Genomic DNA, 21,176 nt, shown 5'->3' on the forward strand with positions numbered 1-21,176 from the left:
CATATTTCAAAGAGGGTAAAAAACGAAAAGGACTAAGAAATAGCACGATAGCACATTGCATCAATGCCTAGCAGAAATGAGCTCAACTTAAAGAAACTAGGTAAAATCTAGGATTTCTATATATCATGAACCACATCTTTTTACATTAATCAAGTTGTCATTCCCCCACACTGTGCCTTCTAATTAGGGGTATTAAACACAATTGGGCACTTTTTAGCTTTATGCCCTTCTTGGATTTTCATGAGTACTCTAGAGATCTTGCTTAACTCTCATAGAAATTCGCTCTACTTCGGCACTCATATAAGTGATTCCATCAAGTGTGTGTTACAAACAAACAAACACACTACCTAACATGGGTATGGAATATATTAACAACAAATGCTCAATCTCATATGTTATAGTTACATTATATCCTACACCACATAAATGAACCACAACATAAGAAAATGGGCATTGTCTCGTGGTTCACAAATGACTTATTATTGCGCATATAAACCTACTTTCTGGTACCACCATTCACATAGGTTTCCATCATTTTGAATCATTATTCTTTCTTAGTAGCTTTGCCAAAGAACCAACCTAGTTCCACTTTGACCTCAAAAATTTAAATGATATCACACAATCATTTAATAATTATTTCAAAATATTATACATCAGGTTTATATGTCTATTTTTCCTTTATACACTTTGTTGTTTGTTCTACCACTACAAAAAAAATAATTTTTTGCTACAATTTTTTTGTGGCAGTTTACAAACCGTCGAAAAATATGTTTTTTGTGATGTTTTTTTAACATTTTGTAGTGGTTTTTAAAAAATTGTCGTTAAATTAAAAAAATAATTTAATAATTAAAAATTAAAATTAAATTTTGCGGCCATTTTTAAGAAATCACCGTTAAATTCAGAAAATAATTAAATAATTAAAAATAAAAATAATTTAACATTTGCTACAGTTTTAAAAAACAACCGCAAAATTCATAAACAAATTTAATTTTGCGACGGTTTTCAAAAAACCGCAGCTAAATTTAAAAAAATATTAAATAATTAAAAAATTAAATTAAATAACATTAGCGGCGGTTTTTCAAAATCGCTGCAAAATTCATAAAAAAAATTATTTTGTGACGGTTTTTAAAAAATCGTGGCTAAATTTAGAAAAAAAATTAAGATTGCGTTCTCTTTACTGTTTTCAAGTTATTTTTAGTTTTCAATTTTTTAAAATAATGAAAATGCGTTCTTTTATTGTTTTTAAAAATACATTTTTGAAAACAAAAAAAAAATTGTAAAGAAAATTCAAAACAACAAAAAATTATTTTGAGTGTTTTTATCCAAAACAAACTCAAAACTCAAAACACATTTATTTATTTATTTATTCATATTTTATTATTATAATGAAAAAAATATTTCATTATTTTAAAATATAGATATTTTTTTAATAATTTATAAACATTAAATATTTTTAATTTATTAAATAATCAAATTTATTGAATAAAATATTATTAAAAAATTATTTTCAAAATGAAAAAGAAAACGCGTTTTCAATTTTCTAAAAACAGACTACCAAAACAGAAAATTAAAAATGAATTCAAAACTCAAAACTAAAAATTGAAAAGTAAAGAGAACGCAATCTAAATAATTAAAAAATAAAATTAAATAACATTTTGTGGCAGTTTTTCAAAACCGTCACAAAATTCATTAAAAATTTTAATTCAAAAAAAATAAAAAGAAATTTAACAAAATTTTAATAATTTCAAAAGGAAATTTTAAGAAAATATATAAAATCTTTTTTTTTATTTTTTAATAAATTAATTAATTAATTAAATTAAATTAAATTATATTTAATTTATTCCATTATTCTTTTAAAAAATAATCAATTAATTTATGTTTTTTAATTTATATTAAAAATATAAAATATAATTCTGAAAAATAGTTGTTGGATTAGTATATAATTTATATGCGTAAATATATAAGAACTAAGTTTTGCAGATTGGGTGGTTTTGCGCACGTAACTGCATAAGGGAGATTGTGGGTTCAAAATCGGGAAAAGGAAAGGATGCTGGAAATTAGCTTCGTCGTGTGCGCGGCTGGGCGCGCGCTTCTTAAAATTCAAAATTTTTTGAATTTTGAAATTTTAAAATATTTGAAATTTTTGTTGTGGTTTTGAAACCGCCGATAAAATTCAAGTTTTTTGAAATTTTTTGCGACGATTCTTAAAAAGCCGCAAAAAATATGACTTAACGTTACTCCAGCGGTTGCTGAAAATTACTGCTAAATGCTCCACGACAGTTGATAAAGCAAAAAAAAAAAAAAAAATCGTTAAATACCATTTTTTTGTAATATACTAATACTAGTTTGATGATCGCAATGAAACAACACAATGGAACTAATCTCATATATAAAGGGATATTTGTTAAGAGGTTTCTCAACCACTTAACCTCTAGTTTCATCCATAGAGGGATATTTGCTAAAAGGTAATTTCTCAACCAGTTAACCTCTAGTTTGATCCATAATGGGATATTTACTAAAAGGTTTCTCAACCATTTAGCATCAAGTTTCATCCATAAAGGGATATTTGCTAAAAGGTTTCTCTACCATTTGACATCAAGTATCATCCATAAAGAGATATTTGCTAAAAGGTTTATTAATGACCTAATCTCGTAACTTCTCTTCTCTAAGTAAAGAACTTGGACTAGATAGTAGACCAGGTTGTGAAAGTTTGTTGAGAAGATTTCTAATAGACTACACTACTATTGCAGGCAATTAAACGTAAAAAGCCACTTGTGTTGTGTCATCTGAATAAAGGTCAAAAGCCACTTGTGTTGTGCTATCATTACTATACCCCTCAAGTACAATAGTATATCCATAATAGTGTAAAGTGTATTTGATAACACCTTACAAATAATTCAATACTCTAGTCAAAGCAATCTAATGATCTCTATTAGAATTATGTTCTACTCAAAGCAATCTAGTGAGTTCACCAACCCTAGACTTGAGGTTGTCTACATCACATCATCATCATTATCATGATCTTCTTTTTCTTTTTTTTTTGATGCAATTTGTTACCTGAGAACCAACCGTGCTACGCTCGTGGGGGCTTCTTTTTCTTCTTCTTTAGTTTGTTTGTGTGTAGAGAGAGAGAGAGAGAGAGAGCAAATATAGGTCCACGAGCCACAATCTAAGTTTAATTAACTCAAATCTAGGGTCGTTGATTCTTCTTCACGTTCTTTTTCTTTTGTTTCTTCTACAACTGTTTGTGTGTGCATATATACAGAGAGAGAATGACAAAGAGGATATGATGACAATAACCAATGAAGAAGACAATGAAAATGGATGGTGGTGCTCAACAATGAAAGAAACCAAGAAGATGGACAATTTTCTGGTTAATGATAACGAAAGAAATGAAGAAGTGGATGATTTCTAGTTGATGACAGGAAAGATGTTTGATTTTATGTGGATTTTCAATTTTCTTTCCTTTTGTTTTTTCTATAGTTTGTTGATTTTGTTAGACAAATAAAAAAAAAGAGTTTTTGATTTGAGTAGAATGTATTTTGATTGATTTGTACAAAAAGAAAAAGAAATGAAACATGAGATGGGGTTTGAATTCATTCCAATTTTTGGAATTCATTTTGCTTTCTTGTATGATCACAAATGAGCTGAGTTGTTCGTTAGCGGCTTGGTGTTCGATTTGACAAAAACTCGTTCGAATTTGTTCGTTAAGATAAACAATGTGAGTTTGAGCTTAATTTTGAAACTCGATTTGTAAACAAGTCGAGTTTAAACTTAATAAAACTCGACTCGTTAGCTTACGAGCTGACTCGATTAGAGATTCGTGAATACTAATATGCTCTAGGGGTATCAACGGTTCGGATCGGTCCGGTTCTATAAGAATCCAATAATCGGGCTATTTTTAACGGTTCCGAAAAAATAAGAACCGTAACCGAACCATTACATATATAAAATCAAACCATGATCAATTCGTCACACCGGACCAGTTTCAATTTAGTTCATGAATCTCTCTAGTTTTCTAGGAAGTGATACTGTTTATGCGTATATATATATATATACCCAATAAAAAATTATAATATATATAAGTATAATATTAGTTCCAGTTTGGTTTGAACCACGGTTTGAAAAAAATAAAAAAGTAGTAACCAAACTAAATATATCGGTTCTTAATTTTTTAGAACCAAAACCTAACAATTGAACCATAGAATCAATCCAAAAAGCATGGTTCGGTCTGGTTTGGTCCAGTTCACCAATTTTCGAATATTTTTTGACACCCTTAATATGTTTGATTAAATGTTCGTAAACATCCTCGATTAGAAATTCATGAATACTGGCTGCACTCTCACCCTGCAATAAAAACACAATAAAACTTTTATTTTTTATTTTAATTTAGGTGAGAGGTTTATACTCGTCAGTGTACAAGTGTAGTTATAGTCCAAATTTAAATTTATATTTTCTGGATGAGTCCAGGTCATCCACTGAAAGATTTATTTAGGGCAAAAGGAAAAAAATGTTACACACACACATACGCATTTGGATGAATTGATAACATGATTTTTTTTATGATTTTTTAGATAACAGATACTAGGAAATAAAGCAAGGCAGAAGTTGAAATAAACGCTAAATATGAGGATATGAAATTGGATAGCACTTAAGTTAAGACAATTTCAGCACCAACCCGTTGATTCCCAATTTTTAGCATAAAAGATTAACATTAATTTAATTTCAGATATGATGGTTTGTTATTAAATGCAATTAGAGATGATGATAGTTCTAGTTTAAGCAATCCCCATACATGATATGCGGGATTCTAATTTAAGCAACTACCATAAATTCAATTGTAATTAATACACAAACAACTAAATTAATCATTCGGGTTTGGGTATGATAGCATTTCCAATTCTAGTAACTCTCATACATGGCATGAAAGCTCTAAATTAGGCTTACGCTTCAATCCAAATCTAGTGATTTCTCAATAATTAATACACACTCATATTGAAATTTAAATTAATGTCACTCATTTAAAGCGTAGCTTTCTTTGAAAATCATTGGCATTGGACATTGTCCTTGCCTTAACCCAAGATTGGATTTAGCTACTCATTTCTATTTAAAAGTTAATTGACGGGAATTTAAATGGTGTAATTTAAATAACAGAATTTAAATGATAGGAATTAAAATAGCAGAAATTAACCAGCCATTTAGGCGGTGGATAATAAAGTAACAATAAATGGCTTAAAAATTCAGGAGAAAAAAGAAAGAAAGTAAGATCACAAGAGAAAATAAGAGAGAATAAAAACAATTCTCAAAGAGAAAATTCTAAAAAAACAACTAAATTTTGATTCAAGAATAATAATCACACTTACAAATGCAATCAAGTAAACTATTTATAGCCCACAAGATGCAATACAAACCACACAATTTCAATTATTCAACTAGACATAATTATATCTAATGGGTACTCACACACTTAAAGTTAAATGAATTTTACCTATAATACACACATAAAGTTAAATAAATTTTAGCTAAAATACACACATAATAAAACACTCATAAAGTTAAATAGATCTTAACTATAATACACACCTATTAGTTAAATAAATTTTAGCTAAAAAACACACATAATAAAGCACTTATAAAACAAATATTTAAAAATAAAAAAAAATAAATTTCTACAATTGGGTTTTTGGTCTTCACTAGGATTAAAAAAAATGATTGGGCCTTCTCCAAATGATGTCTTCCATGAGCTTGTTCAAGTTGGGTCTTAAACATGTATTAGGCCTTGAGTCTTCAATTTAATGTGCATGTGTTAGGTTTGAATTCTTCATTCTTCAATTCAATTTGAGTCTCCAAACTCACCTTTTTCGTACCTACAAACAAGCAATTGAGTATTATTAAATTATATATTAAGTATATATTTATATGATATATTATATGATATATTATATGGTATCTTATATACTTATATATTATATAGATGCTCCATGCATGCACTTCATTGAGTATATGTATTATGTTATAATATATATATTATATTTACATGTTTATTATAATATATTATATTATATATATATATATATTACACATAACTATTCAATTAAACCAATTTAAAATCAAAACGGGGATTATAATTATAACAAAATTTTACAAAATTAACCACTAATCAAATACCTCATGAATAATCTCGTTTATAAATATATTAATATTTTATTTAGCATAATATTATTAAACTTTAAATTTTTATAATAATATAATTGAATTAAATATTTTTAAAATTATTATATATATTAATCTAATCATTTAAAAGTTCCCTTTTTTATTTTTTTTTTATATATATATATATACATATATATATTGCTTCTCTCGATAATATATATATATATATATAATATATTGAAGGAAGCTTTGACAAAGGAGAAAAGAAAACGCTTTTTATGGAAGCTTGTGAAAAAGAAAGAGATAGGGGTTTGAAAAAGTTGTTGCAATCCTTCATCTTCATCTTCTTCATTTGTCAAAAATAATAGCAACTAGATTGTCAGAAATAGTGCCAGAAATAGTAGTAAGCAGGTGGTCGACATTGTATCAGCGAGCAGAGCAGCAACATCTAGTGAAGCTTACAGTAGGTGTCCAAAAAAGCAATGTTGACAACTTTTCTAGTGAATGCATCCACAAGTGTTATGTACAAACTTCTCTAGCTATAAAACTCCTAATATCTCTAAGTTATTGTAGTCTTTCTCATCACCCATGGCATTGCCCGAGCCTAGGTGCTCAAGCTCTTTGACGTGCAGAGCTCGAGCTCAGACTTGTTGAGTTGAGTTTGAGTTCAACAAAATTCTATTCGACTCAATTCGATTGCAACCCTATTTTCTTGAAATTAAAATTGTGAGTTGAACAACTTTTTATTTCAAAATTATGAAAATGGAAAATAAAAATTAAAAACCAAAATAATTTCAAGCAGCCCCTCTAGGCCTTTAGCCTCCTCGCATCAAAATAGTATTGTTGTACACCAAAACAATATTTACAAATAACCCTAGTATATTTATTGTTAATTATGATAGAACTATATATTATAAATATTTTTTTATATGAGCAACTTTATTATTAATCTTGACTAGGATTATTTTGAAGTATTAATCTATTGTTAATTTTATAAAATTTTTCATACAAGAAGACCAATAGTTAATTTGAGTAAAAATATTATAATTGATTTTATATGAACAGATGTATCATTAATATTATACGTAACATTAATAGTTCACGTCAATTTATGAAAATTAGTTTTGTGTATAGCATTATTCTATCAAAAAGGTGTCTCATTGGATCATACTTCTCATCATTTTGTTTCAAAAGAAAAAGAGGCATCGTACGTACGTGAACTAGAGGCGCGGCAAACATAAATATATATATATATATATGATATATAGTTTGTGTTGGTGATTTTAATTTTTTTTATTTATCATTCATAATTAAATTTAAACAATGAAAAATCATGAAAATCTATAGTTGGTGATTTTTGTAACTGTGACATATAGATGATCATTTAGGAGTAAATGGACTATATAATAATAATACATTTTAATTGGTGACAAAAATAAACTTGTAAAGTCTAATCTCATTTTACAATGATAATATTAATTTTAGACCAGAATTTACATTAACAATATAATAATTATTTACATTATATTTATCAAACCATCAACTTTTATTTATCAAAGATCGGCGGTAGCTGGAGTGGAGTAGAAATTAATTAATTTCAGACTCAAAACAAATTTCTAATAATTAAATTAAATCACATCCAAATCAAAGTGATTTCAAGTCGACAGGTTCAGATTGCAAGCCAACAAACCAAAGATCGGAATTTAAGCCAAAGCCTAGCGGCACCTCCCCTCCGGCGTCTGATCAGCGGTTCAAAGATCCGAGGCGAGGCGAGTCGCGATGGCGGAATGGTACATAATGTCGTGGAACGTCGCCGTCTCCGCGGTCGTCCTCCGGAGCTGTCTGGCCTTCTCTTCCGTGAAACATCCCGGCGCGAACCGCGATCTGGACCGTTCCGCTTCTAAGTCCGAGGTTTTTCCGACCGATGCGTTGTTTTTGTTCTTGTCGATGGAGGTAATGTAGTCCACATCGGACGAGGACCAGCCGAAGAGCGGGGCCCACCAGCAGGAGGAGGAGGTGGTGGTTTTCCGGTGGCTGGCGGCGGTGGCGGAGAGGGTGGGAGATGGACGGAAACAAGCAAATGCGGTAGCCATAGATTAGAGAGGCAGGATTTTGATTTGAGAGTGTTTGGAAACGGAGGACAAGAGAAGATGAGATGAGAGTTGTGGAGTTTGGTGAGGAGAGAGAGAGAGAGAGAGAGAGAGAGAGAGAGGTGAGGGAAAAGAAGGTGGCGGCAACGCAATTTGTGAATCTGGATAAGAACGCACCCGTGGCCGTTGCCGTGGCCACTTCAAGCACCCTTTTTCTCTTTAATAATTTATTTTTGCTTTTCCAGTCCTCATATTGCTTCTAGGTAGACATGGCCACGGTTCATGAACCGCCGATTCCGGTTCAAGAAATCTTTGAACCTGAACCGAACCGCCCAAGGGCGGTTTGGGACGGTTCGTGCCGGTTCCGGTTCCGGTTCGTGCCGGTTCGGTCAACGGTTTGAGCCAGTTCGGTCAACGGTTCCGGTTCCGGTTCAAACCGAATTTTTTTAATTTTTTTTAAATATTGTTGTATTCAATTTTGGTCCTTGTTCCGTTGTTCGGTTCGGTTTGGTTTCGATTTTTAATTGTTAAATGTAATTGTAAATATAAATATTCTCAACCATATTTTTAATAAAAAAACACTACTAAAAATTGAAGAAATATAAGTAATAATTTCATTAAAAATAATTAAAACAACTAAACAAGTATGTAATACAAGTAATTAATTTTTACAAATGTGAAAAATAAAAAATAAAAAATAGAATTAGACTTAATTTCATTAAAAAATAATTACAACAAAAATGTAATACAAGAAATTAATTTTTACAAATGTGAAAAAAAATAAAATATGGACTTGGATGAGTTGGATCCTACGCATCTTCATTGGAGTCGGAAGTCGCCGTTGTTGAACCATCATTAACCCATTCGTCAGATGATGATGAATGGATAAGTTCTTCTTGACGTCGCATGTTAGCTCTTTCCCAATCATCGAGGCAAACTTGAGCTTCCAATGATTCTGGAGCCAATCTTGATCTTCTTTCGTCCAAAATGTTGCCTCCACTACTGAATGTTTGTTCAACGGCTACAGTTGAAGCTGGAACTGCAAGAAGTTGACTTGCAATAATTGCAAGAGTTGGAAATGTCTCCTTGTGCCTTTTCCACCACTCCAAAATTTCAAAATTTAAACCTGTATCATCACCAAACTCAAAAACTGTGGTTAGATAAGTTTCGAGCTCCGAATGTGAGCTCGATCTAGGTTTTTTCCTCCTTTGATCTAAAAATTTATGACCCCATTTCATTGGTTGGGAGGAAGAGGAATGCGAAGCCATGGATGGAAATGATTCTTCACTACTAGGAGCAATAACATATGCTTCATATAATTGATTGCATAAAGTTCTAACCTTAGAAATTATAATATTCACATCAATTTCTTCATTATTTTCTAATCCTAACAACGAATAATAGTTAGACAAACACTCAATTAAACCATCAAATTTACACCTAGGATCAAATACCATAGTAACAAGATAAATTTCAGGAATAAATTGATAATAACGTAACCATTTTTCTCTCATTTCTAAAACAACATGACAAATTTCTTCAACATTAATTCCTTCCATTAATACACCGACCACATTCATTGCTTCTATTAAAAATTGATGTGAAGTTGGTTTATAAACACTACTAAGTGTATGAGTAGCATTATTAAAAATTCGTAAAATATTCAAAATTGAACTACAAACATTCCACATAGTTGGAAAAATAGGATATTGTGGAATATAATTTGCTGCAAAAGAACACAATAAATCTTTATATTCAAAAGATTGATTAAGTAATTTAAAAGTTGAGTTCCAACGAGTAGGGACATCTTTTGAAAAACGTTTTGGGGTTTGACCATTGGAGGTGCAAAAATGTGCCCATGCTTTTGCAGTTCGAGGGTGTACCCAAATATAAGAAATAACATTTCTAATTGGATCTAAATAAGAATTAAGTGACTTAATACCATCTTGAACACATAAATTTAAAACATGGCATGCACATCTAACATGAAAAAATCTTCCACCAAAATTTGGTTGGCAAACTCTTTTCAATTCATTAATAGAAGCAGTATTAGCCGATGCATTATCAAAAGAAATTGAAAAAATTCTATTAACTAATCTATATTCTTGTAAAATTTGTTGAATTAATCTACAAATATTTTCAGCATTATGATTTTCATCAAAACATCGATACGCAAGAATTCTTTTTTGTAAAACATAATTTTCATCAACCCAATGACAAGTAATACCCATATATGAATGAGTTTGCCAATGATCACTCCAAATATCACTACAAATAGAAACATTAATATTATTGTTTTGAAAATATGTTATCAATTCAATTTTTGAGTTTTTAAACAATTTTAACAAATTCCTTTTCAAAGTATTTCTAGGAATTGATTTAAAACTAGGATTAACAAAGTTTTGACAAAATCGAGTAAAACCTATTTTTTCACCAAAACTAAAAGATAAATGATCAATTGCTACCATTTCAGTTAAACCAGACTTACAATTAGCTTCATTATAATGAAATAATTGAGGAGAGTTTGAAGAGGTAGCAAACCCGGATATTTGTGTTTGATCGCGGCTCAATCCAACCTTGAGCGGGTGCTTTGTTTGCAAATGTCGGGCGAAAGTACCATATCCACCTCATTGCTTGAATTTGTATACCTGATTACAATAATTACAAGATACATCAAATTTACCATCTCCTTTTGGTGTTTTCTTGAAATGAATATTAAAAATATCAGAAGTAGAAATTTTTCCACCTCTCTTTTGTTGAGTTTCACTCTCTTGTGTTTGAAAATTTTGAGCTTCAAACTCAACATTTTCAACATTTTCAAAATTTCTACATTCACTTGCCATTTTTTTGAAAAAAGTATGATAATAAAAAAATATAATAATGATAAAATAATATAGTAACAAGTAATAAATAATTAACAATATAATTGAATAAATTGATAAATAACAAAATGAGAAGATTGAAGAAATTGAAATTGAAATATTAAATGAGAGACAAAATTGAGAGAATAATAGCTTGAGACTTGAGAGAGAGAGAGAAAGTGTGAAAAATGAGTGGGGGAGGGAGGGGTATATATAGATAGGAATTATAAAATTAAAAAAAAAATTAATAAAATTGGCTTGGGGGGTGGCAGCCAACGGTCCAATTTTGGACCGTTGGAGGGGGGCAACGGTCCAATTTTGGACCGTTGGGGGAGGGGGGCACGGGGGGGTGTGGACCGTTGGCGGAGGTGGGGAGGGGGGGGAGGGGGCACGGGGGGGGGGGAGGGGGGGGTGTGGACCGTTAGGGGAGGGGGGGCACGGGGGGGGGGGGGGTTTCCGGTTCCCCGGAACCTTGAACCGGAACCGAACCGAATTTCGCCGGTTCAGTCCGGTTCCGGTTCCGGTTCCGGTTCGGCCGGTTCCGGGTCCGGTTCCGGCCGGTCCAGTTCCGGTTCGAACCGCCGATCCGGTTCAATTTTGGCCATGTCTACTTCTAAGTTTAGCCTTTGAAGCAAAGTTATATTATACATATATATATATATATATCTGATATTGTAACGGTCTTGCTATGTATGTTATTGTGTTAATACGATACATACAATAATTCTTTTAAAAGTTTGTCATGTATTCATTATTAATAAGTTTATTTAAATACATGATAGTTACTTACATTAAATATTGATTATATATATATATATATAGTAAATAGAAAATACTACTTGTACAAACAACTAGATTATTAAGAGAATAACCAAATACGTCAAATGATAAAAATGCCCTCACCTAATTTATAGATTTACCACCCTTACTGTAATATTCTAGTATTTTGAGAATAATAATAATTAATTTTTATGTATTTAAAATATTTTTTAACATCCATTAAAGATTATAATTGAAAAAACTAATAGGCTTAGAGTTAATGGGTTAAGTTAAAAAATGAAAGACTAAGTAAATGAACTTAGAGCTAGTGGGCTAAATTGAAAAAAATGAAAGGCTAAATAAATAGGCTTAAAATTAGTGGGCTTAGAATTAGTAGGCTAAGAAAATGGGTTTAAAATTAATAAATTAAATGAAAGAATAATTTATTTAAAAGAAAATTTAGTGAAAAATAATTAAGGTGACAAGATAATTAAAGATAATGGGTGAAATAATTGAGAAATGTGAGAGATAAAGTAGGTTGTTGAGAAATAATTAAAGACTATGAGTAAGATTTAGTGAAAAATAATTAAAAAAAGTGACAAAATAATTAAAGATAATGGGTGAAATAATTGAGAAATGTGGGAGACAAAGTATGGTGTGGACAAATAATCAAAGATAATGAGTGAAATAATTGAGAAATGTGGGAGACAAAGTAGAATGTGGACAAATAATTAAAAATTGTGGGAGAGATTTAGTGAAAAATAATTAAGAAATGTGACAAAATAATTGAAAATAAGAGGTGAAATAATTGAGAAATCTGGTAGACAAAGTAGGGTGTAGACAAATAATCAAAAATAATAGGTGAAATAATAGAGAAATGTGGGAGATAAAGTAGGGTGTGGACAAATAATTAAAAATTATTGGTGAGATTTAGTAAAAATAATTAATAAAGGTGACAAACTAATTAAAGATAGCGAGTCACTACAATTATGCTAAACTTAATTCAACATTTTATATTTATAGAGGAAACTTGAAAGGTTTGAGGACCTAAATTAGATAGAGAAATGTTGTAAGAAAAAAGATTTGAGAGTAAGAGAGAGATTTGAAAAAGAAAAAGAAAGAAAGAAAATAGAAAAAATAAAATATAGAGAAAAATATCAAAAATTTCTAGAAAAATCCTATAGGCTGGGTTTAGTAATTCTTGTGAAAATTTATGGCAGAAGACATTGTTGGATATGCAAACCGAGACTTCGTCGTAGTATAGAAGAATACCGAATCACTCTGCGGAAATGTGAGTTATCTTCGAAAATTTCTTCAAAAATTTCAAAAATATGAGAATGATATTTTAGAATTGTTGATGATGAAATTAGAAGAGAAATGCATGATTGGTATTTATTATAGATTTTTGAGGCAATAGATGCTTGAAAATCAAAGAGAAAATGAGAAATAAATAGAACATGAATTCTGAAAATTATTAGGAAATTTTTGGAGCTTATGAATATTGTTTCAGGAATTATTGTGAAGAGAAATTGAGAAAATTCTATGAGAAAGTATTTATTTCATAATCTTGAGAAAATAATAGGAGGAAATGAGAGAAATTAGAGAAAATTAGAAATCTAATTTTTTTTTTAAGTAATTATGATGCCCAGGGTATGTCAAGGTTCATAATTGAGTATGATTGAAAGTCCGACGCGAATTTAAGGCAAAATTATGCTAAAGACAAAATTGTCTTTTTGCAAAGTAAGTGGTAACTCCTAAATGGATTAAGTTTGATGAAAATGATTGGTTTGTAAGTGGTTCGATTTTCAAAATTCGATTTTATGTAAATGATCTTATCATGTTGTCATGTCTTGATATGAGTATGTCATGTAGATTGCATTGCATTTATATGTTTGATTTATGAAATATACATATGAGCATGATGAGATTCACAGTCATACGTTACATGGGTTTGGGATTAGGTACTGGCGTCATTGCCTTGTTAAGCGTGCACCCATACACCCTGATCTAGCAGGGAGACTAAAAAAATGGCGAGTAATCTTAAGGTGTGCAGTCAACCCAAACATGGGAGTTATGATGTTATGTGCATTCCATACATACATAAGCATTAAATGTTTTGTTCCCTTACTTAGATGATTAATCATCTAACTTGGGATTTGCCCCTGGAATATTCAAACGTTCCAGATGGAGATTGTAGCAGAAACGAGGATGAATAAGGCATGAAATGGCACTTAGCAAAGTGCATGATGAGTTGAATGTATGTTATATAGCCCATGTATTTAAATTCTACTACTTTGAATTTTGAACGTTTTGAGGAATGATGATGTAGAACTCTATTTAGGGTTAATGTTTATTGAGAACTTATGTATTAAGTCATGTTGAGAAATTTATGTTTCCGTGATGTAAGAATTGATTTATGATTAATGTTATGATGTTAAGTTCGATTCTAACTTCTGCATTTGATATTATGATGATTCTCCTTGGAGATAAATGAATGGAAATTTTGGGATGGATAAGAGCAATGATATGGTTTAGTTTTAGTAGTATTGAAAAATAAATAAATAAATAAATATTATCCTAGAATCGTCCTGAGTTAAAGCGCGCTTGAAAAACGGGGCGTTACACTTACCCTTGGTCGCCTTCTCTTTCCTCTGCCATGATCGCCTCCAGCAAGCTTTCCCTCGCCTTACCTTATCGCTGTCTCTCATCACCTAGTCAACAACCAATGCATCACCTCATCACCCCACTGTAACGTCTCGCGCAACCGTCGCTGCATTCTACTGTTGCCTCGTTGTAACACCTCATGCGATCGCTACTACATCATATCATAGTCTCGCCGCAACGTCTCGCGCCAACCACTGTTACACCATCTCGTTGTTGTTGCCTTTGAAGCCCAATTGAACTTCATGAAGCGAGCTCAATCAAGCTTCATATAAAGCTCGGGCTTCTCCCTTCTGCAGCGTCTTGATGATCAATAATGAAATTTAATTTATGAAGTCCAATTCGATCATTAGATTTATCATCCCATCAGCACATCTAGAACGATTCATAATAATAATAATATCATTTAACATGGTAACGTAATAATAATATTATCATTATATATGTTAAGACCATGCTTGGGAGTTTGAGGGGAACAGGAGGGACAGGTTTATAAAAAGAATAAAATGAATAAATTAATTAACATCTCCAGTGTGGTTCATATATATTTGAGATTTACTAGAATATATATTTTTTATTGGACTTTCTATTAACCTCATAAAAACATATTTGAACTTTTTTTTTTAATTTAACAAAACCCTACTTAGGATCTAAACTTTAATTTAGAAAAATTCAGTCAGATATAAGCAAGACAGTTTTCAAAGGTTAATAGAAATGTTGATAAAGTTTCAAGTCTACATAAATTATTTAAAAGGTTTTAAATATTAAAACGTCAATTATAAAGAACAATTTTAAAGATTTTAAACCCCTTAAATGAATTTTTTTAACTTGTAATTTCGTGAACACTTTTATCTAATTTTAATAAGTGTATTAACTATTTTTATAAAAAAATTATAAAGATTTATATATTAAACATGCTTCTATTAGGTTAAAAATAATTAGGGTTAACAAGAAATGTAATAAAAAAATATTTATTATAACAAACCTTGAAGTATATTATTATGTAATTATGTAAAAGAAAAAAAAATCCAAATCAAACACATTCATTCACATTTGTTTGAATTAATTTGCGGGTCTACACCAAACTTATGGACACCTCTACATGTTGTCAATAAAGATGGTCCATTTTATGAGTAATCTAAGTGGGATGAAATTTCAAACTCATCACCATGCAAGCTAAAGTTAGGTCAGAAACCAAACTAGGTCACATTTAAATGACCTCAATCATAAATCAAAGATTTAGAAGAACTCTTAATACTACCAAACAATGATATCAGAATTGATATGTTGCCCCCCACTCCACCCCCCTACTGCCCACATCGCCCCACCCTTTTTGCCTGTCACCACCCCGTGCAAATCCTTCTGGGCCCTCGTCAAGCAACATAATGTTACACGACGCAAATAATATATCAACCCTCACAATGATATAAGAAAAAGTTTTCTCTCATCATTCATTCTCAAAAAAATCATACGAACGTAATTTTCCTATTTGATAAATTATTCAAATTGTCCATCGACCATCTATCAATAACTTCTCAAAACCCTTGCCTTTCAAAATCCTACAACTTCAATCTGTTTGAACAATATCATCAGGGTGAACCTGCGGGAACACATCATATGGCACATTTGGTTAAAGCTTTCCAAGACCATCTAATCACTGGGAGAATGTCCAATATTTCTTTCCAAAAAAAGCATCAATTGTAAACCATATGAACAATATCTTGTACCTGTCCAGGTCTATCTTTGCCGAAGCTTACAGTTCTAAGCTTCAGCTCTCCTCTACTTGTTGTCAGCTCATCTAATATCTCCTTGCCACAAATTTCCGTTACTCCTTCCTCATTTCCAAGTGCAGTAGTTTCCCTTTCCTGATCAAGGCCGGAAAGGTCAGCCTCAGAGAATTAGATAATAATCAATTGTTGACTGTTAAGATTAGAATCGCATCAAATTTGAATTAGGCTTGCACATACTCAGGATATTTTGAGTTCAACTCTTGATTGTATTTTAAGCTAAGCTTATCTTTCTCAAACACGTACCCTGAAAGGAAAGCAGCCAAGAGAAGGTTCTGAGGGACCAGCAATTTCCTCGTACTCTGCTGCATCGAGTTCGCGCAGATGTGCGGGAAGAAATAGCTTGGGGAGAAGATGCTGTCTTATGCTAATGAGAAGGAAGAAAGGCAATGGGAAGAGGATGCCAGCAATTGGTATCCATGTCGCTCCAAAGCACACCAAGAAATATACAAGCTGGAAGAGAGTAAACGCCACTATCTGTCTAAATGGTACTGATTCGATGAATGAAGCATGAACCCCTTCCAGGACCCTGCCAACATGGTTTTCCAGGGATATTAGGAAAAAGAAAAGGAAGCATATATATGCTATATTCATGATTTTAGGGCTCTTAGCCATTTCTTCCTCTTGTACTTCATTCCAAGACATGATTTTCTAGTAGCGAGAGCTCTTTGCAATTCACTACTACTGTGCTAACAAAATAAAAGAATCTTACTTGTATCGCCGGCCTGGTGTGATGAAGAGGAGAAGCATTCTTTCCCAGAACTGGTTTCCTGGGAGGCTGTCGATAGCCATGTAGGCAAAATATCCCCAAAGAACTGACGTGGGTATCTTCCTTATCAGGGGCATAGCGCATATGGATGCTGCAACAAAGAGTGACTGTAACAGATTGCTCATTCTCTGCTCGTTAACACGGACAGGTAAGTAAGCATCAATGTGCTTCTCAGGATCAAAAGTTCCCTCTGCATTTGCTTCTCTATATTCACTTTGCATAATTGCCACTTTTAAGTCCTCCAACTCTTTGACTACATTAGCCTGTGCATTCAACACAAATATAAAAAACCGCAAATAATTTCTTCTCCTTTTGGAGAGGTTTGTCATACTCACATGAAGAGCCGACAAATTTTCACAATCTCAGTTTTGCGGACAGCAATTAGATAAAGAGAAACTCGCCAAGTGAATTTTCAAAGGCACAGATTATATGTGGTGATCAGGAGATCTTACAACAGGAGAGCTGTCCATTTCCATGAATACAGCTTGCATTTTTCCATAGATTTCGGAGTTGCTAGCTTGTTGTTTAATGCTCTCCTTGGCACTTTGAACCATCTTCTTTCGAATCAACTGTAAATCATGGGATCCGACTCTTTAAACATCTCAACTAGCTCGCTCACTAGATAATAAGTTTCTTCCAAAATTTCTTGAACCTACCTGCCGCTTCAGAACAGCGAGGCTTTTGGTGTGCATTGGCGACTGTGGCAGGACCCCATTTGAAGGAGGAACTCCAATCAGTCCACAAAGTAAAGTCTGAATACAGAGATTATAGCAGCATAGAACATGAATTTTAGGAAAAAGTAATAATCAGAACAACAGCAAGCAACACTAAAGTCCAGTTACATATATAGTACCATAAATCCCAGCAACAGGATATCATAGTGATAAGAAGGTGGTTTTCTGAGATTGAACTCCTTTTGTTGTGCCAATTGTGAAGTAACACTGTGGTCAAAGAAGTAAAGCCCTGCTATCATCAGAGCTGGAACAAGGGCCAAAAATATGTAAATGGGAGGGACTTTCTCCATATCCTGCAGGAGAGAGTCCATTAAATGATTTAGTATCCATAATCTTGGAAACTCGTCAAAAGAATAGGAAAACATTTGGTTAAAATCAGAGGAGTTTAAAGCTTACACTAAAGAAAAAAAATTAGATCCATTTTTTCCCGTTAGGATAATTGAGCGACATGATCTTTAATTATAACACCCTAAAAAGTTATGCTAATTAACCCAATTTCTTGTTAGTAGAATAGTTTTTCTGCTAATTTAACTCTCGGTTGCTTGCTTCAACTCAATATATCATTGTTAGGATTTTTTCTGGAACAGATGAAGAAGACGAAAAAACATGTTTGCTTCCGTTAGTAGTTTTTCTATATGTAAGCAAAGCCCTTTCACCTTAGAGTAGCGATCACGAAAACTTTCCTCCCGTACTGTTCCTGTAGAACAGATCTGAGACCAGAAACCGAGGAAGTTGCAAAAATAAATGTAACTCCATTTACTATTTGATGAAGAGATTGAAACTTCACTACGGAATAAGAAACAGATTCATCAGCCTACACAATGGTCAGTATAGCCCTACCTTGATAACAGTCCAGTGGTATAAAGATGCAGACTCCCAGGGGAGAGGGCTAAAGAGCCTTCTGGGAACTCCAGACGGAACTTTATTTGGTACACTAAAAGACAGTGCTGTCCAGACTACAACCATGAGAGGAACTCCGTAGTCTGCAATGAAGCCTCTGAGCCACCCTGCCAAGCACAACATATTTTTTTTTTCCCGGTAAGAGACATCCTAATTTTTATGTTTTGGACACGAGAAATGATAATAATAAGCTCATATCATCCATATTTCCTCACAAACCTGTCCCATATTTCCATGACCTTGCCTTCCTACTCCCTGAGGCTGTGTAGAGAACGCCAAAACAGAAAATGATTCCCAACAGTCCATTTGTATAAAGCCATTGGAATTGATACTCTTCCAGTGTTGGATCTTCAGCCTTGGGAGTACTGAACTCACTTATCAATCCCTGTGATTTACATGATCATGCAACGAATAAACCTTTAGTATTATAGCTGACTCCAAAGATTGAAGTACAATTTATGTTCTAAATTAATGTTATACCTTAACAGCTTCTTGAATAAAAAGAACAGCAATTAACATGCCAAAAAGTTCCCCTGCAATCCTTGTAAATCTATTGATAACAGAGCAAGCATTGAAGATCGCAAGAAGAAACAACATCAGAGCTGTCCAAACACAGACCCTGTAAAAGAATTTTTAAGGCAAAAACATAAGTGCGACTGACATAATGATACACACACACACACACATGAGCAAAAACCATGCTTTAAAAATGAAAAGGACAGAAAAGGTATACCAGCCAGCCCATGCCAAGAACAATTCCCGTCCCAAATCATTTCTTCCTTTGGCAAAGTTGTACAAGTATGTGTACATGATTGCTGTGGGTTCTGCAACTCCTAGAATCAGAAGAGGCTGCCCGCCAAATATAGAGTGAATGATGCCACATATAGCTGTAGAAACTAAAGTCTCAACTGTGCTCAATGCTCCATCTAAAGCACAAAGTAACCACCAAAGACAGAATCAATAGAATTCAAAACTCCTCTTCTCTTTTGCTGTTTTCTCTCAATCTCAACGAAGAATATGACTACTGAATACTGACTGAGAGAATTGTATCCCATTCAATGACCAACCTGTGTCTCTGCTTAGTTGCTCCCCGAAGGCGATAACAGGAAGCGCAGAAGCAAAGAATATGTAAGTAGTTGGAGCCAATATCCTAGCACAGACGGACGGAAAAAAGACTAAATTCTACTTGAAACTACAACTACAATCAAACAGTTTGAACGGTGTCATGTCACTACTCAATCAAATAAAAAGAATACCCAAATCCTGAACGAACGCCTTCAATCCAATCTTGTTTATAGCACGGTAGTCTTCCACGGATATCTTCTGCAATACCTTTGAATGGAGATTTAATGTGCTCCATTACTGATGCAAAATCACTGGCAATGATATACTATATCAGAACACCAGGTACTAAGAAATACTCAGAGAGGGCTTTGACTAACAGTATATCAAAAGGGTTAATATATACAAATAAAAATTTTAAAAATTCATACAGAATTCCATACTAATTGAATCATTCGATAACTACACATTTGAATTATAACACCCATCACAATTGTAAAAATGATGTTGACGTATTATTTTAGTAAGGTTTCTTGTATAAAAATTCTCTACGGTCACTCCGGCTAGCTATAAAGAACAGAAGACGCCGAGTAATGGCTGTTAAAAGGTCGTGTAAAAAGGCCACTCGGTTCACAGTTACCGAACAAGAAGAAGCTGACTGTAACCTTCGGTTTCAAAGCGGTAGTAATTCTGGAATAGGTCAAGAGAAACATTGACAAATGATACGCATCTGGCGATTAAAACGAAAATTGAATTACATTTGAATTTCACTTTTACAGTCTTGGAAGAGAAGTATAAGACGAAGAGACCTTAGATGTGCCGGATAATAGAAAAAAATTTCCGGAAAGTTCGCCGGAGGACCAAACGATTAGTATTTTGCTGTATATGGCGCGGAAGCGAACCAGAGAGTTGGAGTTTGGGAGTTAGGAGACGAAACAACTACAAGTAATTTAAAGTAAGCGCGCGAGTCAAGATGGATCCTGCTTTGGGTTCTGATGCTGTGTGTTCCATCAATCTTGTGAGGCTCTGGATGTCTGCCAGCTGTCAATCATTGAGGGGTTGGAAAAGTGGTGATTTCCAATCGTCACGATGCTTTTGATCTTACGTATGAAATTAAAGATGTGTTTAATTGCATTAATTCTAGGTAATAATTGTCTAGAAAACAAAAATCACCCCACCTATTTAAAAAATAAATTTTATGAAAAGAAACTTTAAATGATTGCACCATACACATATTTTTTATAGAAAAATTAAAAGTGTTTGATTGTTTTTATAGAAAATATATATAATAATTACACATTTTTATGGTAAATGTGTGAAATCAAACACACTCTTATATAAAAAGAAAATAGTGTGTTTGATTGAAAAAAGATGAAAAAAAAAATTTCTAATTTCATGAA

General features: G+C 32.5%; 2 protein-coding genes across 3 annotated transcripts; both read right to left on the bottom strand.

Annotated features, from left to right (window-relative positions):
- Positions 1–7,702: 7,702 nt before the first annotated feature.
- Positions 7,703–8,382, bottom strand: LOC127790676 (uncharacterized). Its single transcript, XM_052320271.1, has one exon. The coding sequence runs from the start codon at positions 8,244–8,246 to the stop codon at positions 7,905–7,907; it is 342 nt and encodes a 113-aa protein (XP_052176231.1). The 5' UTR covers positions 8,247–8,382; the 3' UTR covers positions 7,703–7,904.
- Positions 8,383–15,830: 7,448 nt separating this feature from the next.
- On the bottom strand, positions 15,831–20,709 carry LOC127790421 (boron transporter 4-like). 2 transcript variants are annotated; one of them, XM_052319938.1, is made up of 15 exons: positions 20,586–20,709; positions 19,971–20,090; positions 19,782–19,864; positions 19,448–19,640; positions 19,195–19,333; positions 18,934–19,099; positions 18,655–18,821; positions 18,471–18,524; positions 17,934–18,107; positions 17,737–17,832; positions 17,533–17,649; positions 17,024–17,343; positions 16,558–16,840; positions 16,252–16,389; positions 15,831–16,124 (listed from the first exon to the last, which is right to left on the bottom strand). In XM_052319938.1, the coding sequence occupies exons 2-15, from the start codon at positions 20,072–20,074 to the stop codon at positions 16,092–16,094; spliced, it is 2,067 nt and encodes a 688-aa protein (XP_052175898.1). In that variant the 5' UTR covers positions 20,075–20,090; positions 20,586–20,709; the 3' UTR covers positions 15,831–16,091. The 2 variants fall into 2 exon arrangements, with proteins under 2 accessions (XP_052175898.1, XP_052175899.1); XM_052319939.1 differs by lacking the exon at positions 18,471–18,524.
- Between the last annotated feature and the right edge of the window lie 467 nt (positions 20,710–21,176).

This window comes from Diospyros lotus, chromosome 14 (genome assembly GCF_014633365.1).
Source record: "Diospyros lotus cultivar Yz01 chromosome 14, ASM1463336v1, whole genome shotgun sequence".
In the NCBI taxonomy this organism is placed as follows: Eukaryota; Viridiplantae; Streptophyta; class Magnoliopsida; order Ericales; family Ebenaceae; genus Diospyros; species Diospyros lotus.

Bases quoted from the DNA above. Each gene is read 5' to 3' on its own strand.
- LOC127790676 (XM_052320271.1), bottom strand. From the start codon at position 8,246: ATGGCTACCGCATTTGCTTGTTTCCGTCCATCTCCCACCCTCTCCGCC.
- LOC127790421 (XM_052319938.1), bottom strand. From the start codon at position 20,074: ATGGAGCACATTAAATCTCCATTCAAAGGTATTGCAGAAGATATCCGT. The intron at 18,822-18,933 runs GTTTGTGAGGAA...TGTGCTTGGCAG, and splicing joins GTCATGGAAATATGGGACAG to GGTGGCTCAGAGGCTTCATT. The intron at 16,125-16,251 runs GTACAAGATATT...GTGTTCCCGCAG, and splicing joins GCAAAGATAGACCTGGACAG to GTTCACCCTGATGATATTGT.